Source organism: Camelus dromedarius, chromosome 7 (genome assembly GCF_036321535.1).
Source record: "Camelus dromedarius isolate mCamDro1 chromosome 7, mCamDro1.pat, whole genome shotgun sequence".
NCBI classification, from domain to species: domain Eukaryota; kingdom Metazoa; phylum Chordata; class Mammalia; order Artiodactyla; family Camelidae; genus Camelus; species Camelus dromedarius.
In genome coordinates, this window is record NC_087442.1 from 46,441,343 (window position 1) to 46,466,164 (window position 24,822).

Here is a 24,822-nt window from a genome sequence, read left to right on the forward strand (position 1 = left end):
GGAGCAGGCATGCGTTAGAAGGAAGAGAAATGTATAAGTGATGTTGCAGAGCCTTGTATATTTTTATTTCTTTCCCTTATCATTTTTGTTGGAAAATAGGATCTTAGGACCTCTGGTGGCCATGTATGCCCTGACGTGTATTGTGTGTGTTAAGAAGGTAGGTAAAATCTGAGAAATGCACTAGAGGGAGATGGGGGAAGGGGTTTTATGCTAGACAGGATGGCGGGCAATGCCCCACTTGGAGCAGTATTCCTGAAAAGACCAAAGGTAATGAGGCGCTGAGCCATGGAAAGAGCTTTCCAGGCAGAGGGAACGTAAATACGAGGCCCTGAGGTGGGAAGGTGGGAGCAGGGTGATCTCCTGATGTGATCCCTCATCCGGTGCCTGGAGCAGGCCCTCTTTTCTCCAGGTCAGGGTTCTTGGTCCCCATGTCTGACCTCCTTCCCCAGCCCCAAGCCCTCCCCCAGGTCTCCTGGGAGCAGGGCCTCTTCCTCCTTGTCTCCCAGACTCCACTGCTTTGGTGTTAACTCTGTACCTGCTCCCCCACTTCTCCCCATACTTGATTTCACATAACCACTTGTGGAAGTTTTCTCTAAAAACCTGCTTCTCTCTGAGGTGATGTGAATGCCTATGCCTGACTATCTACAGACACAAGGCCAGGGTGGGGCGGGGCGGGGGGTGGGCATCAGGAATAAGAGTTACCACCTTGACTCTACTCCCTCCCCCCTTAGTCCACATAAGACTTATCCAAGATTGCACAGCTAGTGAGAGCTGCAAAGATAAGGTCTGCACCTGTACAGTCTGACTGACTCTGCATCCTACAGTGCCTCCTCCTGGGAGGAACTTTCACTCATATATCCTGCCCTCATTTCCAACTCTTGATCTATCTTTGTTAGAAAGGAAACCAGTTCAAAATGCTATTTGGTCTATTACTGGAACAACTTGTCAACCTCCATAATCACTTAATGAAATCAGTATCTTTTCATAGCAATGCTTCTCAGGAAAGAATTTGACTGTAAATGAGAACTTAATTTATCAATAGGTCAATGAAAAAAGGTGTGCAAATTAAACTCATATCTTGGCTTTAATACATTTTTTGTTTGTTTTTATGAAATAATAGACTACGGTATATATATAATATATATATTATATATATTTAACACTGGATTTGAATTTTAAGAGCCTGAATCTGTTAAGTCTTAGCTAGATGACCTTGAGTGGGTCACTTCACCTCTGGAGAACTCAGGTTTTCTGTTTATAGAATGAAAACCAGAAGATCTTCAGGTTTGTGTTCAGATATGATTCTATGTCTAACAAAGCATGTTAACTCTCCCATGATAGCAGAGACCTTGCTCCAGGAATATGATATTCCCCTTTCCTTTCCTTTCCTTTCCTTTCCTTTCCTTTCCTTTCCTTTCCTTTCCTTTCCTTTCCTTTCCTTTCCTTTCCTTTCCTCTCCTCTCCTTTCCTTTCCTTTCCTCCCTTCCCTTCCTTCCCTTTTCTATTTGTGTTAATAGCATCGAAATACAATCACTGAAACCTGAAATCTCATAACTGATAAGAATTGCTGTCTTTCTGATCAATGTTTCATTTAATGGGCCACTCACATTCTTACTTTCATTTCCATTCCCAGTGCCATGTTCAATTTCAGGTACTTATCACCTCGTATTTCCACACCTACCTTTTCTGGCTCTGTTTTGTCTTCTCTTCCAGGCTTTGTCCATATTTAAATGTGTTTTTATATAGCTGTAACTCAAGTGCACAACCCTTTAACCCTGTTGCTACATGGTCTATGTAATGTGTGTTTTAAAAGGCTGCACACCTGTGTATGTTGGCACCAATGGTGATGCTTCTGCTGCTGAATATTGAGGTTGCTTCCAAGTCCCAAATCATGCCGCAGTGAGTACCTTGGGAAGCTATTTTCTAGTGAAAGTCTTTTGTTTCAAGAAACCAACTCAAGTCACCTTTAGCCAATTGGTGAACCTTCAGTGATGACAGAGGGAGAGTCACAGAGAGAGAGGAAAGGCTATGGGACCTGGGAAGGAACTGGACCCTCTCGCCAGGTGAGCCTCTTCTGGGAGCTTCCCTCTGGGTGTGCTTCATTTTTCTCCCACTGCCAACCAGCTTTCTCTGGCACTCAGGCCCCATGGTGGGAGAAGATGGCTCCCTTCCCACTTTCAGTATTTTGTCTCTATCTTTCAAGAGCCTATTATTGATTGAAGTAGAATCTCTTTGTCTCAAGTTCAGATTCTGAAAGACTCTGGCTCTTTTTTTAAACTGAAGTGTAGTTAATTTACAATATTTTGTTTCAGGTGTACAGCAAAGTGATTCAGGTTATTTTCCATTATAGGTTATTATAAGATATTGAGTATTGTTCCATGTATTATACAGTAAATCCTGTTGTCTTCCTATTTTATATATAGTAGTGTGTATTGGTTAATCCCAAATTCCTAATTTTTCCTCCCCTCACTCCCTTTCCCCTTTGGTTACTGTAAGTTTGTTTTCTAGGTCTGTGAGTCTGTTTCTGTTTTGTAAATAGATTCATTTGTATTATTTTTTAGGTTCTACATATAAGTGATACCATATAATATTTGTCTTTCTCTGTCTGACTTCTCTTAGTATGATAACCTCTAGGTCCATCCATGTTGCTGCAAATGGCAATAGTTCACTCTCTTTATGTCTGAGAAATATGCCACTGTATACATATCATCTTTATTCATTCGTCTGTTGATGGACAATTAGGTTGCTTCCATATCTTGGCTATTGTAAATAGTGCTGCTATAAAACAATGGGTGCAACTGTCTTTTCAAATTAGAATTTTTGTCTTTTCCAGATATATGCCCAGGAGTGGAATTGCTGGATCACATGGTAGCTCTATTTTCAGTTTTTTAAGGAACCTCCATAATGTTTTCCAAAGTGAGTTCACCAATTTACATTCCCACTAGTCAAATGTAGGAGAGTTCCCTTTTCTCCACAACCTCTCTAGCATTATTATTTGTAACTTTTTGATGATGGCCATTATGATTTGTTAGGTGATAAACTCATAGTGGTTTTGATTTGCATTTCTTCTAATAATTCTTCTAATAATTAGCAATGTGGAGCATCTTTTCAGGTACAGGTTTATTTCTGGACTCTGTATTCTGTTCCATTAATCTACGTGTCTGTTTTTGTGTGACTGACTCTTTTTGAGTTGGGAATCTATGCTTTGTCCAATCAACTGGGCCGGTGGTAGGTCTCACTGGATAGAGCTGCTGGGGACCCATCCCTGTAGGTGAGAAGGGCAGCTACGATGATCAGGGTGAGCTGACACCTCCGTTAAAATGCCCATCCTTTCCTTAGGGTAAATTCTGAGAAGTAGAGCTCCTGGATTCAAGGGCATAGCCTCTTGGTTAATACCACCAATGCACCCCAGTGAACAGCAGGCTATGAAGATTAAAATAAGCTGGTATTCCCGCTGGAATAGCAGGCACCCACTTTGAGCAAGCCATGTGCAGCAAGCAACTCTACAGGAGAAGCCACATGTTTCCTTAGAAAAAAGGTTTTGTATCTGTTCAAGTTCTGCACCATAAAATACTGAAGAGAAAATGTTTGGCTTGAAAAAGTTTTAAGGCAGGTATTGACTAAGCAGTTGTCTTCTTCTTGGAGAAATTCAACATGAATTTTCCTTTTGGGGAAAACAAAAGCCAAAACAAAACCTGCACCATGCTTTCCAGCCCAGGTGCACCAGTGTGCATATGCTTTTTGGTGCCACTCTGATTGGTGGAAACCAGTATTTTCAGTATCACCCTTGAATGAAACTCCTTTAGAATGTCTGATTTTTAATTAAAATTGCTTCTTGATGTGTCCAACAGGATAACTTACCTGGAAAATGTACTATTATCAAAATGTAAATGTTGAATGGGTTATTAAACTCCATTTAAGTGAGGCAGACTGGCTATTAAATGCAGATGTTTCATTTACTGTTACTACTGTGTGGCACCTCTTCTAACAGTAATTAGTGACTAGATTAGAAAACAGAAGGACCCAGGAGATAATTTTATTTTAAATGAAAAATAATGTGAATTAGGACACAGCTCTTTTTATACTTCTTAAACCTTGAGATTGAAACTGCCATGAGATAATTCCTATTTCTAACTGTAGATAAGAGTATTCTGCTATAGGTGGCTGTCACAGTCGCCAAATATTTTTATTTTTACAGTAGACTCAACCTAAGTAAGTAATGTTCCATCTATCATTTTATCTAAACCTCAAGATAATTGAAAGATAACCACACAGGTCATCCCAGTGTTGCAAATGAGAGAGCCAAGACAGGAGGCTTAAATGACCTGCTCCATGTCAAACAACTCTTAAGCAGAAGACTAGAATGTGAACTCGGTGCCCCTGACTCCCTGGCCACTGACTTCCCGCTAGAGTCTTTATCTTGGTTACATAGTTTGGTGCATAGACCACTCTTAACCATGGTGTCAAATACAGAGCACACACAGACATTGTTTTTAATTTTCAGGAATTTAAAGGAAATCTGAAATATCTACCTTTATAGGGGACAAGTTAAATATTTTATTTATTAAAAGTACTACCATGCATCTATTAAAAGGGAAGCTACTTATGTACTGATATGGAATAATCACTATGAAATATCTCTACCCCCCCAATCCCGGTGTCCCTGAAATATTCTTAATACTTTTTATTTTGACATACATTAAGACTTACAAGAAGTTCCAAAAATTGGAATGCCACCCAGCTTCCCCCAATTATAGTGTTATACATAACCATGATCCATGGTTAAAACCAGGAAATTGAGATTTGGTACAATACTATTAATTCAAATAAAGGCTTTATTTGGATTTCTCAGAAATACTTTAAAATGAAGAAGAAAGGTGAGATACTGTACATAGTATGAACCCTGTTTGTTTAAGAGGTGGGGAGGATATGTAAGTTTGTGATTATGTGCTTTCATGAGCCTAGAATATCTGTGGAAGGATGTACACAAAATAGACACATTGAGTTGCCTAAAAGAAGAAAACTGGGGAAGCAAAGAGTAAAAGAAGTAGAGAAAATTTGAACTTATGCTCTTTTGTACCAATCCATCTAATTTTTTAAAAAAGTAATGAGCAATCTTTTTATGTAGTCATACAAAATAATCTCTAAGTTACATTTTAAAGTACAGAAATGTGACTGCATCCCATTTATAAAACATGGGTGGGGAGAAATGTGTGTCTTTTCTTCTGGAAGCAATATATAGGAAACCGGTAACTCTGGTTTGCCTCCAGGGATAAAAGTAGGCAGCTGGGGACACAAATGAAGAGAGAGCTTTCACTATATACCCTTTTGTACCTTTTAAATTCAGACCATGTGAATTTATTTCCTTTTCAACAAAATTAAGAACACTGAAAAAATTAAACCCTAAAAATGCATTGCTTTCACCTTGTATATTTTTTTTTTACTCTAAAATATTCAGCAGCTTTCAAGCTACTCTTTGGCTAAAATCCAACTTTCTTAACATGACATTTAGGTTCTTTTTATAACTTGGTATCATTATTTCCTGCCTGAAGCTTTCTCTTCCACCTAAAGCGTTTTACTGTCTCCTCATAATCATGCATGTTCTGGCATTTCTTTATTCTCTCTCCCTCTTTGCCAGTCATTAGGAACCAGCTCAGGCTCACTTCTCTGAAGTCTTCCCTGAGCAATTCAGCCCTCTGGGACTTCTCTCTCATCCAAGTTCCTGTAACAATATATTGTCTGCCCTCACATTTTTTCTGAAACTCCCTTTTCCTGGCAGAACCTTACACTTGGTTGATGTCCCAGTGATGCTTTTTGACTAATTTCTTTGTGGAAATTGTGTTCCATGCATATGCTCGCCTGATGTACTTAAGAATCCCAAACTGTATCATGGCAATAAGAAATTATTTATCCACCCAAAAACACCCTAGCAGAAAAAAAAAAATGAGGACAAAGTAAGAATTAAAACTCAAAAAAGCACATGGTGTTTGAATATTGATGTATTTTTAAATATACCATTTCTGGAAAACAAAATGCATGATAAAATTTTTCCCTGTTTGTCATTTTGGCATGTATATTGGGCTACATTTTGGGAAATAGGCCCTGTTTTCCTGGTAACCATGGTGAATTAATTAACTTTTCTGATATGTTGTCAACTAGTTCTTGAGGTTCTTGTTTTGAGTAAATGGCAGAGTTGGAGTCAAACCTTGGCAAGTCTGCTCTCAGTTCCATGAGACTTCTAAGCCTGTTCTCTCTCTCTCTCTTTTTGGTTGGATTTCCTTTTATTTTTTATTTAATTTTTAAAAATTGAAGTATAGTCAGTTTACAATGTTGTGTCAAAAAAATATGGAACGCTTCACAAATTTGCATGTCATTCTTGTGCAGGGGCCATGCTAATCTTCTCTGTGTTGGTCCAATTTTTGTATATGTGCTGCCGAAGTGAGCACTTCTCTTTCTAGCAATGGAAATACGTTAGGTTCCCTCGTGGTGCAGCATTGTATTCAAGATTTAATGGAGACAAAGTATAAGCTCTATTCCTTGATGAGCTTACACTCTTGCTCACCAGGAAGGAGAATGGCAGTTCTTTTGCTAAGGATATTTCTAATTGTAAATTTACAAATAAGCATTTTAGATATCTGTTCTGGTCTAGTGAGATGGCACGATTAACTAAGAATGTTAGTTCCTGATGAAATTCATTCAGCAATTCGACAAGTGTTATACATACAGTAATTGGGGATGTAAGATTTGTGAGCATCTCTGCCTGCAGTCTACTTGGGGAGATAGTCATGTAAATAATGATAAATTAACTTGAGAGTAGGGGCCTCGCAGAAGAAGTGTTCAACTTACTCTGGACAGGGGTAAGAGCAGATCAGGGGAGATTGTATTCTGGAGAAGACGTTTGAATGGACCTTACAAAAAGTGTGGGAAAGAATTTCTGGCAGAGGTAATAGCAGAGACGAGAGACAGTATGGAGCCTTCAAGGATGATGTAGGTTGTGCAATAAATCTTCAATCTTTTATCCTAAAGGCAATGGGGAGTCCTTAAAGGATTTCATTTTGTTTAAAATCTGCCTTTTTTTGATAAAAGTCATATATGCTCATTATGAAAAACAACACATTACAGAGATATATACATAGAAAGTGAAGATTTCTAATAATTCCTTCTATCATCCCCTGAGATAATTACTACTACAAAGAGTTTGAAGTATATTTCTCTATATTTCTTTCTAGGCACATAGTAACAAATACATGGTGATTATTATTATAAAGGAGAGGAATCTCTTGTGTGTGCTTTTTATATATTTTTAAATAATTCAGTACCAAAGTCTTGCAGCATCTTCCAGTCATTACAGTGTTGCCTGAATCCACAATGCAATGTGCAGGAGTCACTGTGAAGGTGAATCTATATAATTTAGAGTTTGTGGAGACCGAGGAGTGAGACTACTTAGTAAGCTGCACAAGTTCAAAACTGGGCAGTCATCTTTGACCACCTCTTTCAACTTTGCCCTTCACATTCATTTGGCCAACAAGTCCTGATCATTTTACCTCCTTAATGAGTCTTAAATTTATTTCCTCTTTTCCACTTTGACCACATTACCTTCTTCAATAGTTTCTTGACTCCTCTAGGCACTGTGAGGTGTCCTCCATCTGCTTTCCTTTCATATTGTGTGTGTAACTTTATCATGGAACTTTACACCGCACTGGAATCATCTGTTTACTCAGGTCTTTTCCACCCAAATGTGAAATTCTTAATCAGTGCTTTAAAAAAAAAATTTTATCTCTAGTGCCTGGCATATAGTAAGGCTCCATGAATGTTCAAGGAAGGCAAGTGATGTTGGCATTGTTCAACTCAACTGACAAAAATGCATCCTTACTAGTATCAGGCATTTGGATAAAAAGATGAGAAAGAAACTGTTTCCTTATTGGTAAAATGAGGCCTATACTATATATGGAATTAGTAAAATAAGGTTTAATGCAGGGCAATCTTAAATTCTTTAAAGGATTAAAACTAACTTTGTATTTGAAACACTTAGAGTCTCAGGCAGAGTAGACTTATTATCATGACGATGATCCAAGCACAGGAATAACCCAAAGCCAGGTGAAATTTTTAGGTGCCATTAGACACCTTAAAAGTTAACAGAAAATGTCATCATGTATCCTGAGGATGAACTACGAAAGGCTCCAAGGCCAAAGCCTTAGAAATCTCTTAAAGCCTTAGAAATCAAGAAGTCCTAGACCTGGGGTCAAAAACTCAAATACCAACAGCAGACCAGGCAGTTACTGAATCAAAAGTTGAGAACTTCAAAGGTAAACCAAAGGCCTGGCTCCACCCCTAGACTAATCAGAATCCCTAGTAGGTCCCTAGAGGGAGTAGGCCTTTAAATCTCCTCACATGATTGGATTCTATTGTGCAGCCAGAGGAGGGAACCACAGCAGTTCTAAACCAATGAGGGCAAGATGGGTAACAAGAGTGTCATTTCCCATTTAATCCTGTTGATTGGTGCAATAGGATTCGCCAACTTCTCTGAAAAAGTCCAGGTTTTCATGTAAACTTTACCAGACTTTGAAATATTGTCAAGTAGTTTAACATGTTAAAAAAAAACAAAGCAAAACACAAACCCGCACAACCAAATACTTCAGGAATCAAAGGAAACATGGTAGGGGCTCTGCTTGGGTGTCAGTCAGTTTGTAACCTTCCTTGCAGTTCAAGCTTCAGCTTGAAGAAACACTGATACCGAGGGAGGTTAAATAACTTGTCCAGGACTACAGGCCAAGACAGAATGAGTCGGGACTAAAAGCCAGTCCTTTTAAATTTACGCTCCTTCTATGTTAGGCAAAGGAAGGGCACTTGGAGATATATTTTCAAAAATGGGTAAGGCTGTGGGAAGAGAGAAGGCGACTTGGGCTGACGGAATCCCAAGAGCAGTGCCTCAAGCATCCAAGCGAGTCCTTAAAAATGAGGAAGACAGCAGTCGGACTTCGGAGTTAGAAGAATCAACCACGCATGCGCTTTCCCCTCGCCGGGGCCGCTGAAGGATGAGGTAGGTTAAACGCGATGAATTACGACCTCCGCTGGCGACGCTCACGACTCCTGCCGTAAAGGCCGTGTGCGGCGCGTGCGCACCTCCTCTCTTTCGGATTCTTGACGCGGTTGCTGCTGTTCGCCTCAAGTGTGCTACCCGGGCCGTCACTATGGTGAAGCTGAGCAAAGAGGCCAAGCAGAGGCTGCAGCAGTTATTCAAGGGAGGCCAGTTTGCCATCCGCTGGGGCTTTATACCTCTCGTGATTTACCTGGGTCAGTGGGAGAATAACTTGGGAGGAAACTGGAGGGAAGGGCTCGCGGAGGCTGAGGCTCCATTTTTGGCCTGAGGCGGGAGAGAGAAGCGCGGCCAGGCCGCGCACGTTCTTTGAGGCTGTCTGGTCAAGTGGGGTCGGTTTAATCTGAGTTCGAGTTCCTGTTCTATCCTTTACTGTTTCTGTCATCTTTAACTAGTCACGTAATCTCTTCGTGTTCTGTTCTTGCATCTCTGAAGTAGAGGTGACCTAGTTTTTAGGATTATTGGGAGAATTGGACGACCAAATATATGTGAAAGCGACTAATTAATTCTTTGGCACTAGGTGGTTTTTCAGGGGTTTGTCTTCACTTCTCCAGGTGGGCCTAAGTAAAAAGAGGCCTATAGACCTCGTGGATATACCACTGTTTTGAGGCATGATTAAGACAATAGGTGTTTGATGCCTCTGCTTTGTCACCAATATAGAGGACTTACATGTGAGGAAACCGAGTCATAGAAAAGTTTTGTCCCTTGTTGAAGGCCACACAGCTGTTAAATGGGAGAGCTGTGAACTCAAGCAATAGGGCATCAAGGCCCATACGCTTAACTACTTTGCTATATTTCGAAGATTTGTTAAGTGCTCAGGCAAATATTTTCAGCTAGGGCTGCACATGGGGACTTTATTGTATTTCTAGCCTTGGGTAGTCCCCCCCCCCCTTTATTTTTAATCTTTATTACTCTATTCAGGCGATATGGTAGAAAGGAAAGAGTCTCAACTCTGTCAGAGCATAAAGTTTGACATTTTCTAAAACTCAGTTTCATGCTCCAGAATTCTGTGATTTTAACAAGCTGCTGCTTCTTGGTTTTTTGTTTGTTTGTTTTAGGTGTCATGCACTGTGTAAGATAAAGAACATTCACTGAGTCTTGACAGAACTTTGATAATGCTGGACGTTCTCTGGGGAGCTGCGGCTCCCATTTCCCCATGAATTGCAAGCCAGCTGATAATCTGGAGATAGTTCAGTATACAGGACTTTAAAAACATCTTTTTCCTCCCTTATTTTGAATGCAATTTTTAGAAAAAGCATTATTTTCCCAGATTTTAGTGACTTTGTGTAGGTATCAAGGATTAGAGCAAGTAATTATGATACTCTTACAAGTTGTGTTGTTCTTTTTCTCCCAAACTGCCCCCCCCCCCCCCCCCCCCCGCTTTCAGTTGATGGTAGAAGGGTCCAATTTGGCTAGTCGAACACTGAGACAAGCTCTCTTTTTAGCTAAGGAAGGTATGGAGTTGATTTTTTCTCTTTTTGCATTCTTGTGTATGTGGGTCCTGTTTTAGTCCACTCTTGCTTTCTTTGTCCCTGTGGTTTCTTTGCTGCTGTGTAAGTCTTTTCATGTACCTTTCCCTCCTTCTCCCCTTTCTGAGATTCCTTTTCTGCTGCCAGAAAGCTGTAGCTGGTTGTTATAATCTGTGTATGAGGGTTTTTGGTCTGAAGAGTAGATAATGCTTTCCTTTTCTACCCTAGAGTTTCTTTTCTTTTTTGTGCACACCAGCTATATTCTCTTTATTTAGTAGGACTACCATTATGGTGATTTTTTTTTTTTTTACTCTAGTGTCCAACTCAGGTTGAGGTTAATGTTAAGACTATCTTTTCAGTACTTAGTCGTTGTTAATCATTCTCTTTATCCTTACACTGTATCTAAATTTAATATGTCTAACCTGGTTCCCATGTTGTTTCTTTTACTTGTCCACCTCAGCTCTCACTAAAACCTGCAACTGCAGATTGAATTTCTTGTGTAATTTTGGTTCAAACATACCTTTTAGGGCTTCAGGGAGTATAGTGGGAATATAGTGCTATAATATAGGATAGACAGTGATGTGATGATAAAGAATCAGTTTGAACATTTACCAGCAAAAGGATTTTAATGAGTTACCTGTTGGAAGACAATTCTCCATGGTGTGTTGAATTTCTTCAAATTTTGTGAGCAGGGGCTCTGATCACCCTTTGTCTCATAATATCTCTTTTTAGTATGTTTGTAGCGTGAACAGCTTTGGAAAATAGTACCTCTCTCCAGAGCAAAGGGGAGACATGCTCACTGCTCATTATAAAAGTTTCTGTTTCTTAAACTCGGCGTTCATCTCCTAAGTGATGATACTCTGATTACAGCTGTTGCTGGGAGTAATACATTGTCCTTGTTTCTGACTTGGAATCTTGTGTCTTCTGCCGGCATCTGTGAAACTGGCAGGCTACTTTCTTGTCTTGAAAATGGGTAAAATTTCATACTCTACAGTTCTTATTGCCAACTCTTAATTTTAATCAGTTATTTCAGCAAATTAGTATATATATCATCCAGTTAATAAATATACTTTAAAAGGTAAAAGCTTTACTTAAAAGCATATTTGCAGTAAGAGCATTGACTTAACTAGGTTGTTAAACAATAACTTGAATGTTTTTGAACTCTATCACCAATCTTTGGTTGATTTATAAAAAGAGGTTCATAGGGGATAAAATAAGATATCCTCAATTTTTTTTTAAAAAGTATAGTTTAAAAAAAAATCTTTGTGCTCTTTGTAGTCTTTCATCCAGTATGATTTGGTAGTTGTGATGTCTTTTTTGTGGGTAATGACTAATAATGAAAGGTAGTGCATGCTGAGGGCTACTGTGCAGTTGTGTGTATAATAGGACTAAGATAGTTTGTCCTCTCTACTGCTTAGTCCTGTACATAGTCTCATATTCTAGTGAGGATTTGAGACAGTTCTGTCGCACAGGTAAATCTAGATAGTGCTGGTAGATCTAGATACCATTCTAGCTACCCTGGGTTGATTTAGAAAGTCTCGATTGTAAATTTTTTGTCTGCTAGGGTTTTAATTAGTATTTATTCTCTCTCTCCTCCCTTCCCCTCTCCCCCCAGGATTTAAGAGGGGTGCAGATCCTGGAATGCCTGAACCAACCATTTTGAGGTACTGCTCTTACAAATAAGCATTGCAGGGAAATGTTCATATATTAGTACTGAATCATGGAAAGTATAAGGGAAGTAGTGGTAGGCACTGTAACAGAGCTTTACCAGTCAGTGTCGTTTTGGGCTGTTGGAAAGCCAGGAGTTTGCAGACCAGTCTGATTTATGTTATTAGGTAACTACTGTCTCTACTCTTCCTAATTTTTATATATCATACATCATATATACTATGCATATGTCATATATACTATATATTTAAAATATTATGTGTTTAAACTATACAGTTTAAAAATGATAAACATTTTTATGTGCATAGATTTTATAGGTTTTGATTTATTTCCTTGTAATAAATTCTTGTGAGCTTAATAGGTCAAAGTGTATGAACATAAGTGGCTCTGACAATGCATTGTCAAATTCCTTTCTCAGAAATAACCTTGCCAGTGTTGGATAAGCACTTGTGAAAACTGCTACATACACACACACAGATACAGAGTATATTCATATACTTACATGTATGTGTATATATAAATAACTTGTGAAAATTATATGTATACATGTGTATATATCTGTATATATATAGATATATACATATACATATATAAAGGCAGAATCTGGAACAGGCAGGATTGCTGTGTAGGAAGGACTGGTATTTGTTTCACTGTGATGACTAGACCCCTGCACAAGAGCTGTGGGATTTCAGTTTGACCCTCTGTCTTAAAGACATTTCTTGTGAATTGTCCTAACAGACTTTTAGCTGGTTGTATTAGGTCTCAGTTTCTTCAGACTCAATCTAAGCCACTTTTTTCTAGAATGGGCAGAAATAATAATAGTAATATTACTAACAGTCACTGTTTTAAGCACTTTACATACAGTATCTCACTTCAGTCCTTCACATTGGATCACACAGTTGGTAAGTGGTGCAGTGTGGCTGTCTCCAAGGCCTACACACTGTCCACTGGGTCACGTGGCCTCCCTCAGATAATCTGACCTCTTAGCACAGTGCCATTGTGTATGAATTTGCTCCACATTCTCTGCCTTGCCAGCCTCTCCTTTCTCAAAGCAAGAGGTTTTTCTTCTTAAGAATTACTGCCATATGTACCTTCAGCATGTCCATTTCTGCAGTTACTCTTTTCCCTGATAAAGTTCTTCAATAAATGACCTTCACTCACTGCTTCCTTTCTTCACGTCCCTTTCTTTCTTTAACCCTTTATGTTATGGCTTCTTAAAACTGCTTTCAGAGATCCCTGATAAATTCCTTTTTTTTTTTTTAGCCTTACTCTGAACTGTCAATTTCCTTTTCTGTAAAATGGGGACTTGAGGTAATGTATCTGCTGCTGAGTAGCCCGTCGACCTTAGACCAGTTATTTCCTTAGGGAAACATTACCTTAGGGAACACTGTCAGAAATGGGACTACCTGGTCAAGCTGTGTGAACATTTTCCAAGCAGTGGAAATTATCATCAGATAACCTTTCCCCAAGAGACCATTAACCTTTCTAAGATGAAGATTCCTCTTTTATAAGTTGGGTATAATATCTGCTTTATAAGATTGCCGTGAGGATTGAATAAGAATATTGTATATAAAGTATTAACAGTGCTTGGCAAGTAATGTTTGAGCAATAAACTATTAATAATAATTTTTAATCTTTCCTATGTCATCTCCTTTGCCCCACTTCTTTCTCCTGTGAGAACTATGCTCTGGCTACATGATACTGCATACTTGTCCCAGAATAAACTGTGTTTTTTCATGTCTGTCATTCTCTGCCTAGTATTATGCTTGTTGCTTATTTACATTACATTTTTTCCTGTAAGTACCTAAAGTAGCTGCCAGCTACTTTGGCAACACTTTTTGAATGTTCAATTAACTTAATTAAATGATCTTAACCACTTATTGGTGGTCTTGAGACAAGAGTGGATATGACATTGCATCTTGTGGTACAGTTTTTAGACTGGACCTGCATGCTGAGAAATAGCATTTTTTGTGCCCTAGGTGATCTGGGATCCAGGGGTGGGGATAGAATGTGCCCTTCTGCTGTATTGGCTTCAGTTATCCCACCAAGAGTTGACCCTTCAAAGCTGCAGACTAGATGAAGCAGCTACCTCCCTGTTTTTTTCATTTCTTCACCTCATTGTTGTCTCAGTGCTGCTCTCCTTTCTGGTGCTAACGATCATTGATCATTCTTTTCTGTCGTTAGAGGGATTTTCTGGTTTCCTTTCAGGGTAATTTGTGATTTAGGAAAGAACTGAGTGCCTGAGAAGGGTTATCCTCTTAACAGAATTTCGTATGCTGTGCTGCTTGCACTGGGGAGACTGACTGGGGAGGTCTTCCTGGGTTGCCTAGTCTGTACACTGATAGGAGTAGAATTGTATCTGTCAGGGTTTTTATTAATGTAAATGTTTTATTAATATAAAATTTATTGTTCGAATATATAAAGTTTATTGTTTATATATAAATTTATTTGCATAATACTTATGTAAATAACATGGTGCATGATTTGCTGGTCTACTTCCCTTTTTGTTGGATTCCTTGGGATTAGGTCTGCATTTGTCTTAGTGTCCTCTTTTACCCAGGGTGGTATATTGTACATGGGCAGCAAATGTGGCTTGCTGTGAATGCCTTATTCAAAATGCAGTACTTAATGAATAAAGAATAATACCTTAGTAAAACATTTAGGCAAAATATATGAATACTAAGTAACAGAGAATCATTGACTCCTTATCAGTTTAAGGCCAAGGGAGATATTCTTCTCTTTATCTTGGATGCTCATTACCAGTGAGGAAGAGACCTTGATAAATGGGTATTTTATTTTTAAATCTTAACTGTATGCAAAAATAGTTGGGGTTTTATGGGAGATTTTAATACTTAATGAAAGTTGGAAATAGATGCATGTTGGTCTGTTTCACACGCAAAGGGAAAATATTTCCTAAAAATAAACTTAACAGAATGCTCAAATTGGCATTTTGTAACGTAGTTTTATTTAAGTTGACATCCTACTACAAACCACATTTTTAATCAGCAGGACTTAGAAGTAAGACATTTCTTTTCTCCTTCCCGGATCTAAAAATGATACAGCTTTATTTTCTGGGTTCATCAATCCTTTATGTCTATGTTTTGATTGACTTCAATTTATGTTTTTCTTTTTGTTTATAATAGGTACCTATAATAAAAAGTTACAAAATTATTTCTTTAACTAGGTCTCTGTGTTTGATTTTTTTTGCTCAGTGAGATTGATCCTTCTGCTAACTCTGAATTTGACTGATGAGTAAACACAAACATAAATGTATCAAATCCTCTAGTTCTTAATCTCTGTTTAAGAAGTTTTTACTTTGGGGTTTAATTTATGTCTCCTCTTCACAAACATTTTAGCTTACTTTGGGGATAAAAGACTATTTGGTCATCTGGTTTTGGAAGCAGTCAATGCAGAGGAACAACATGGAAAGTGTGCACTCTGGCTGGGATAAAAGATGGGACATCGTTCAGACGTTCATCACTTGGATGGCATAGGGCTCTTCTCAGATGCGTCTGTGACAGAGTGAACCTCTACTGACTTATTTATGATAGACTGTATCAAAATAAATGTTTTTAACAATGTTATGTCTTGAGTCCTTTTTGAATTGAACGTGATAGGACTATTAGGTAAAAATTTAGCCTTTTCATACTTTTTCAACACAGGGAATCTATGTATGTGCCTAGATGCTACTTTAAAAAACAAGAAAATCTTCAAGTTAATTCCTGTCCATTCATTTAACAAATGGATTCCAGTTTCCCTTTGCAGTGAATTAATAACTCCCTCTGAGATGGTCTGAGGTAGTAAAAGTAGAGACGAACTCTAACGAACTGGGCCCTTACTTGCTGTACTGCATTGGAGTAATGCTCTGATTAAAAGAAACAGAGTTTTTTGTCTCTTGGTAGGGGATGGGAATGGCGCTGGGGAGTTGTGTGTCTTATTTGTAAGTTAAATGTGAGTCTAAGATTTCCCTCAGTGTTAGGAACTATAGGCAGCTGGGCAGGAGCCCAGGGAGAGCTACATAGAATAGTAGCACTTACTGTTTTCTAATAGAAGAAAAGGCATTTAATTAATGGAAACTAGTTTTCAGTTCTAAGTCTTGGTTTCCTGGGACCTTTACCTGTATTTGAAGCCCCCACCTCCCTTTTTAAAATTTAGCCTTTTCTGTAATTCTAACTAAATAGATCTATTTACTTAGTTTTGGGAATTATAATTAAATAGGAAAGTAGGCCTGAAACAAGATATGACACAGTTTGGGAGGAGCCTATTGGATTGAATGTTTTAAACATACAGTGTTAAATAGGGAATGATCATGAATGTAATCTCAGGTTACTTGAGCTATCATTACCAGAAGTTCCTTCCTTATTTCTGATGTAAAACCCTCTTAGCTATTTAAGCCTATCTCCTTACGTTTTATTACCTTTGCCATGGAGATATAGAACTCTATTATGGAGGCTTATTGCATAAGGGGATTTTAAAGTGGAATTCTTGAGAGCTGACTGCAGGGAAACCATTTTGGGTATGATGTAGTTTCTGTAACCTCTTCATGAATCTAGGCATGTATGATTTTGCTAAACAGTCTGAGCAGTTTTAAATCCCCATAGAATTGCTTAAGATTGTGGCCTCCCCCCCCCCCCCCCGGACCCTTATCCCTTCTGCTAAATGTGTTGTTGGTGTTTTGGTGCATATTTTTCTTTCCCTTTTCACTCAGGGTTTCCAGAAATTGAGAAAGCTATAGAAAGTGTCCATTTTGATAAAATACTGCCATGTATAGTAAACATAACTGTTTTTGTTATTTTAGGAGTTGTAGCTGTTTATAAAACCCCAGAAGACTTTAAAGTGCAAAATCCAGAATTAAGTAGGAAAGGGTCAGTTCCTTGTACTCATACCTAAGGAAACCAAGGAACAAGAGTTGAAGCATTTATTCAAGGCACAAGATAAGAGCTGAGACAGGTGTACACTTTACCGTCTTGTGTATCTCTTAAGGTTTGTGAAATGTTTATCGCTAAGCTCCTGTATTTTATTGAATTTTTGTGTTTAGGGCATTACAGTCTAGTTCAGCAATCACTGGTCTCTGTTCTGTGGTAGACACTAGAGTCCTTTAAATTATTTCTGACCTTGATTTTGCTTAGGCAAACACCGAGCTGATAGGACCTGATTTGAGTCCTGGCCTTGCCACTTAGTTCCTGCTGCCCTTGACAGAGAAGTAACTTAATCTTTAGACTTGAGGTTCTTCACAAAATAATAATAATAATACTTGCCCCAATGTGTTGTTCCCTAAATCAGTGGTTGTCATAGCTGATCCCACTGGACACTTGTTAGCAATACACGTTTTGAGGTCTTCCTGAATCAGAAACGGGAGGAAGCCCAATTTGTGTGTTTTTGATTACTTCAGTCATTGTTTTAAATTAAACTTGTTTTGAGATAATTGTAGAGTTGCATGTAATGTAAGAAAAAATAGAGGAAGATCCCTGTACCTTTTACATAGTTTCCCTAGTGGTAACATCTTGTGAAGGCTATAGTACAATGTCAGTATGTTGACATTGGTAACATTTCAGAACATTTCCATCACCAAAAGGATCTGTCATGTTGCCCTTTTAATAGCCAACCTTCCTCCCTCACACCTCATTTCTGTCCCTAACCCCTGGAGGGATTTGAGTTGTTCCCAGTTTTTAGCTGTTATGCATAAAGCTGCTATGAACATTGTGAACATCTTTTTATGTGATCACTCTGTGTTTTAAAAAGCTCTGTAGGTGACTGATACAACTTAGATTTCAGAATACTGTCCTAGACTTGGAATAGCCCCTTTCCCCATATACATTAAAATCTTTTCACATCCTATCCAGAGTGATCCTTTTAAAAGTAAGATCACATCACACCATGATCAAAACTTCCCAGTGGCTTCCTATCTCACGGAAAAAATTCCCAGATGCTTATTTTCCATGACCTACAAAAGGATGTAACCTGGTTTTATGTGCCTTTGATCTCTTCATTGCTTAGGATTCTTTCTCCATGTTCACTTGCACTCTTGCTGTTTCGATATCTAGTCCTTCAGAAAGGCCGGGCACGTTCTCACTTTGGAGTCTGAGTTAGCTATTCTCTCTGCTGGAACTCTTTTCCCAGATACCCACATGTGTGGCTTTATTCTATTCTCTGCCCAAATGCCATCTTGCTAGAGAGGTATGTCAAATAGCAAACCCTACACTAGTCTTGTCTCCTTCATTCTCTCCTTTAACCTCATCTTATTTTCTTCAAAGAACTTTTACCTGCCTGATTACATATATGGATATAAATAAATAATCTTATCTCTCACCTCTAGAACATAAGCTCCATAAACATAGGACTGTATTTTTAGAAGCTAGCACAGGTCGTACATATAGTAGATGTTCAATAGGATGAATGAATGATAAGATAGTATGTGTGAAGTGTAAAATGTTTTGAGAACTGGAAACTCATCATTGTAAAGGGCCAGTATTCTCCACATTAGTCATAATTGGTAATAATAGATTGTGGCCAAAAGATGACATCAAAAGATGTTGGGAGGAGATGATATGGGAAAGGGAATGTTTACTCTGACTTGGCGCTTTTCTCATTTAGTCAGCACAGCAATGCCGTGAAGTTGGATATTTTCTCCATTTTGCAGATGAAACAGGCTTGTGTCATTTTCCCCAAATTTCAGAGAAAGCTTGAATTTAAACCCATGCCTGCTAACTAGAAGCTTAAGATCTTATTAGTGATAAGTGCCACATTTAAAATTTATACAACTGTTAAGATGGTATAATAGACAATTACAACAACTACAGAATGTTAACATTTCAAGTTCCATAGAGAGGGCTCATCTACTTAGTCCAATATCCAGGGCCATATACACAATAGCAGAGTCAAATTCACACTGTAAATTTAACTTACTTGAAATTATTATGCCAGCTACAGTAAACTCTAAACATTTCTTTTTGTTATCTTTCCATGATTAGCCTATGTTTCTATGGAGGTATATTTTACATACAGTAAAATGAGCAGATCTTAAGTATACAGTTTGATGAGTGCTCCCAGTTGTGTATACCTTATACCCACCATGCCATGATGGTGACCAGGATCTCCTCAAACCTGGAATCCTTAGTGTATCACACATGGCAGGTGCTCAACAGATGCTTTTGAATTAAACATAAATTTTTTGAGCTTGACGTTTATGGACTGTATAGGGAAGTTTGAACTGATGTTCTCTTTCTTTCCTGTAAGAAGCAAGGATATTAAAAGTTAAATAATAACAATCTTAGACTTTTACTCAAAACTGGGATGATGAAAAAGAGAGGTACTGCAAGCACTGTCTTTCCTGTTACATTGACAATCCAGAAGAGGAAGTAAGGGAAAGGGCTTGAAGACAGATGGAGAAGTAAATGTTTTTCTGAAGAAAACTGTACCACTGTAGAAAACTACCACTAGTAAGAAGTGAGCTATGAAATGTCAGCAACTCCCTGGTGTTCCCTCATGCCTACTGAGAATGAGGCCACGGACAAGAAAGAACCTCCTAGAGAATAAATCTAGAGGCCCCAGAAAGAGTTTCCTAGAAAGCAGAACTGAAGGCCTTAGGTAATGCCTGGAAAGGAGGTCTCTGTTTCTGCCTCATGGAATTGCATATTGCTATAGACCAGTGACCACTGCAGGGTTTTCTCTCTCCCCTTTTCTGAATGGCAGTTTTAATGTTATCTTGCTCCTGCTCCACATTTGTATATTGGGTAAGTTTGGGGTGGTTAAGTTATCTTTAAGTTCTTAGATTGCTGGACCCTGGGGAGCCATCTAGTCCAGATGGGAGGTGCACATTTCCCCAGATTCCTGAACTTTGATCAGGATGCAATATCTAGATGAGACCTGAGACATTGCAATCAAACTAAGAGGCTCCCAGACTCCTTGGCAGTTAGGTATGGCTCTATGACTAATAATTTGATAGTTGAAATAAGTAGAAGTGTTGTGTGGTACTTCTGGGAAGTCTCCCCGAAAGGGAAGTCTGTTTCTTGGACATAAGATGACTGGGTCATAGCTGTTCTGGACCATGAGGATAAGTGCATGCCCTAGGAATGGTAGAGTGGTGTGCCGTTAGTCTAGGTCTCTGAAGACTAATAGAAGCCAATTTGCTCACACCTTCACTGGCTGGTGTGTTACCAAATTTTGTGGTCTTTCCAAACAGATAAAATATGGTGTTTTGTAGCTTAAACAATGTTTTTCTTATGAGTGAGGTAGAGCATCATTCATCTTTTTAAAAAATCTTTGTGTTTTCTTTAGCCCATTTTTCTGTTGGAGCATTGATATTTTCCATATTGATTTCTAGGAACTTATATTTTAGGGAAATTTTATCTGTAGTATTTGTTGTAAATTTTCCCCAGTTTTTCATTTGTCGTTTGACTTTGCTTGTGACCATTCTTGCCACATAGGAGTTCTTGAATTTTATTAATTAAATTATTGACTTTTAAAAATGAATCTGGAATTTTGTATCGTATTTACAAAATCATTTTTTCTCTCTTGAGATGGAAAAAAATATTTTCCCAACTTTTCCTTTGGTATGTGTTAGTTTACATTTTTATATTTTTTTCCATTTATAAACTAAGGCAGCGTCTCATTTTACTTTGCAACAACTCCTTTTAATCTTATTTACTACCCTGACTTCACGGTCCAGGCAGGAGATAAGATCAAATAGATCTCATTTAGAAATAGACAGGATCAATTAGAGAAGGTGTGAGTGAAGTAAAATAAGGGGTTTTAGTAATAGATTCCAAAAGGATCACATTAAATTTTTGAGGGAGTTATACCCTCTCTTGCCTTTGGGCCTCAACAAATGCCCATTAACTTTGCCTCACTATTCCTGCTCCCTCCCCCAAGACTTCCCATATATCTGGCTTTTTTACCATAAGGGAAAGGACCTAGTCAATTTGTTCACTGCTATATCCCAGCACCTAGAATAGTGCAGGGCACATAGTAGGCTCTCATTATCTGGTAAGCATAGAAGTAGGCATGGCATAGATTGTTAGTTGCCTACTAAAAATCTGTTTTTGTGCAACCTGTGAAAGTTTTGCTCAGCCTTGTTCTCCAATCTCCCAGCAACTGTTCTGTGCTGGCTTTCCTGGAGTCTCCCTCGCTCTGTGCTCATGCAGCACAGAAACAAGGATCTGAGAAGTTTCTATAAAGATTCATAATTGGATGCATTTTTAGTGAGAGGTGTATGCAAGGAACAGGTACTGCTCTCATGTGAGGAGAACTGTATATGGGGACTGTATTTAGAGAGATGTGGATAAGTTAGATGGAAGCAGGTAATAGGGAGTCTCCAATGTTAGAAGAAAGAGCTTGGATGTCTTCTGATGGACAATGGAGAGCTATTTTTATTTAGCTGAAAACTAAACTTTAAAGGAGAGCTACAAGTATATTTTATCAGAACTAGAATAAAACTTTATGAAATACTTTGCTCAACAAGTTTATGTTTATAAATTCTATTAACAGTATGTACTTACTGTCTTGAAAAACTCCCTCCTCTGTGATACATATTAATATTAGATATCTTTAACAGGACTGTTCTCCAAAATTTAATTTTTTTCTTCTAATTTTTAGGTCTTTCGAGTAATAGATTGGAGGAAGGTAAATAAAACACCTAAGATTATTTCCATTTACACTTTTTTCCTGATATTAATGAGTTGTTTAAATGCCATGTAGATCAAGAGTTTATATGGAATTAGAGTGAATAGTGGCGGTATTATTGTCACTTTTATTATCCTTCACTTCATTACTATTATTTAAAGTTTCTCTATTCTAAAGTACTGCCATCCTTCACTGGCATGTTATAGAGTTCTAGATTTCAACCTCAATAATTTACTCTTCTGCATCATGTATTTCCAGGATTGACATGTTAAATGATAGTCTATAAGGTCTAACAGATGAATGGCATTATGTTAATTAGCATATCCATTTGCTCACTACCCAAAGCTTGAGGGAATGGGATACAGGATGAGCACCTTTGCAGTGGAGGGTCTGAGACCCAATTTTGGGAGAGCAGGCAGCCCAGTAGAGGCTCTGAACCTGTTGAGGAGCGCAGTGGTTTGCCTTCTGGACTCTGGATATGGAAATGGTAAGGGCCTTGAAAGGAGGAGTTTTGAACTGTCCAAACATCCTTTCTGCTTGATTTTTGTGGCCAAACTTAATTCTTTTTTAAATTTTTTAATTAATTAGTTATTGGGGAGAGGTAATTAGCAAACTTAATTCTTAATTACAGACTCTTCTCAACACCCTAGTAAACCCTTCATAAGTCAAAAATAAGTAAACATGTTTAATAACCTAACCTACCAAACATAGGAGCTTAGCCTAGCTTACCTTAAACGTGCTCAGAACACTTACATTAGCCTACCGTTGGGCAAAGTCATATAACATAAAACCTTATTTTATAATAAAGTATTGAATAGCTCATGTAGTTTGTTGAATACAGTAATGAAAGTGAAAAACAGATGCATCTTGGTTGTTTACTTCATGATCGTATGGTTGACCGGGGGCTGGGGCAGGCTGCCCAGCATCATGAGAGAGCATTGTACCACATATCGCTAGCCCAGGAAAAGATAAAAATTCTTCATATGGTTTCTACTGATTGCGTCTTGCTTTTACATCATTGTAAAGTCAAAAAATTAAGTCCAACCATCATTACGTTTGACTTAAGAGGACCATCTTTGTTACGTAGCTGTTTCTCACTAGGTAATCCCACTCCCACTCTGCTTTTTCTCTTATTAGAAAAATTACTTGTTTGGGAGAAAGAAGGAAAAAGAGGTAAATAAGAGAGTATCTCTCCAGAAATGGATTTAGGATAACTTTTTTTTTCTATTGTGTTTTTCTCTTTCCGTGCTAAAATGCAGGTATCTTTTATTGAGTGTGCTGCGTTTTATGGGTTATGCTGCTAACCCATCTGATAAATTCTTAATTTCTGATATTGAATTTTGCAATTATTGGATGTTTACCTGATTTCTTTAAAAAAGTAAATATTCTGATTCTCTGTTGATATGCTCCCTCTTGTTATCCTCACTGTCAATCTACTCCTATTTTATTTAACGTATTTAGTTATTTTGAAGTTTTCTCTGCTAACTCCAATATATTGGATCATCGCTATACCTGCTTCTAACTCTTGGCTGTTAGTCACTTTACCCTGATTCTTCTCACCTGGTAAATTTTTATTTCATGTGTGAAAATAAATAAAGGAAACCTCATTTAAAATGGAATTGGTGTGGGGAGGTATAACTTGGCAGTAGAGTGCATGCCTAGCATGCACAAAGTCCTGGGTTTAATCCTCAGTACCTCCATTTAAAAAAAAAAAACTAATAAATAAACTGACTTACCTTCACCCCAACAACAACAACAACAATAAATAAAAAGATAAAGTTTAAAAAATAAAATGAAGTCAGGAAGCCCTGAAAGGGGAGGTCTTGTACACATATCACTCACCACAACTTACAGACCCCACCAGAAGAAAGATTTCCTTCTGACCCACTAACAACAAGCTGCGGATAGCCAACAAGGAACCACCACAGCCTGCCCAGTTTGCTGCTAAAAACCTAATAAAAGCTGACCTTCCCTTTGCCTTCTCAGACTGGCCCTAGTTTTTATTGTCTCAAACTGCAATTCCTCTGCTATTGAATAAACTCATTTGCTGGTAAATTAACTGTTGTTTTATGTTTTTAGGGTCAACACATGCTAGATTTTGTGGATAATACTTTGTAGAAACTCTGAATTATGCTATCTTCCTCTAATAAGTGTTGAATTTTGTTCTAGGTGCCAGTTAAATTACTGGTAGATCACCTTAATTCTTATGACGATTGGATTTAGACTGTCATGGTAGGTTTATTTCAGTTTTGACCTTTCTCCCAGGGTGTAGTCCTTACTCCTAGAACATGATCTTTTTCTGCAACTCAGCTGAAGGTACAGTATCCCTCTACTCTGTCTGAGTTTGAACGCCACCATCTTTCCAGCACTATACAGTCTCTGAAATTTCTTCTCAGCTTTCCAGTCTCCAAGCAGCTATTCTCTGCTAGGACTCCGGGAGACTCACTCTGTGCTCATACAACTTGGGGTCGAGGATATGAGAAGAATTTCTATACAATTTCAGGAGTTTCTTCTCTCCTGTGCAATTCCCTCCGCTCCAGCCTCTGACCTCCAAATCCCAGCCACCATGGCAACCTCAAACTCCAGTCTATTTCCTCTGTCCTTTGAAATGCAACTTTTTGGATTCAACTTCCCAAGAAGGGTAAGTGTGAAGCTCCTTTCACTTTCATTTTTTCAAGTCTCAGCTGTGTTTTGATTGCTGTCCAATCCTGAAAATTGTTATTTTATATATTTTGTCCAGTCTATGACAGGAAGGCTAAATCTAGTATCAGCTATTCTGTCATGGCTGGACCTGAAAGTCTTAAACAGATTTATTTTTTAATTTTAATTTTTTATTGAATGAAAGATTCTTTAAATTGTCAGTGAGAGGTGGAGTTGGCATATATGCTGGGCTTAATCTTATTTTTCTTTTGATTTTTTTGTTATACTTCCTTTTAAGTGAAAAGAGGCTCTAATAAACAGTGTTGA

The 24,822-nt window shown here is 38.1% G+C and overlaps 1 protein-coding gene and 1 non-coding gene across 2 annotated transcripts; one reads left to right on the plus strand and one right to left on the minus strand.

The window, feature by feature from the left end:
• Positions 1-6,339: 6,339 nt before the first annotated feature.
• LOC116154152 (U6 spliceosomal RNA) lies at positions 6,340-6,446 on the minus strand. The gene has a single exon (XR_004138037.1). It is a non-coding gene; the product is annotated as a U6 spliceosomal RNA (small nuclear RNA).
• A 2,662-nt stretch (positions 6,447-9,108) lies between these two features.
• On the plus strand, positions 9,109-15,818 carry TOMM7 (translocase of outer mitochondrial membrane 7). Its single transcript, XM_031455038.2, has 3 exons — positions 9,109-9,294; positions 12,182-12,230; positions 15,591-15,818. The coding sequence occupies exons 1-3, from the start codon at positions 9,192-9,194 to the stop codon at positions 15,604-15,606; spliced, it is 168 nt and encodes a 55-aa protein (XP_031310898.1). The 5' UTR covers positions 9,109-9,191; the 3' UTR covers positions 15,607-15,818.
• The last annotated feature ends 9,004 nt before the right edge of the window (positions 15,819-24,822 follow it).

What these genes read in the sequence shown, in the direction of transcription:
- TOMM7 (XM_031455038.2), top strand. Translation starts at nt 9,192, where the DNA reads ATGGTGAAGCTGAGCAAAGAGGCCAAGCAGAGGCTGCAGCAGTTATTC. An exon ending in ACCTCTCGTGATTTACCTGG is followed by an intron (nt 9,295 to 12,181) that starts GTCAGTGGGAGA and finishes CTCTCCCCCCAG; the next exon opens with GATTTAAGAGGGGTGCAGAT.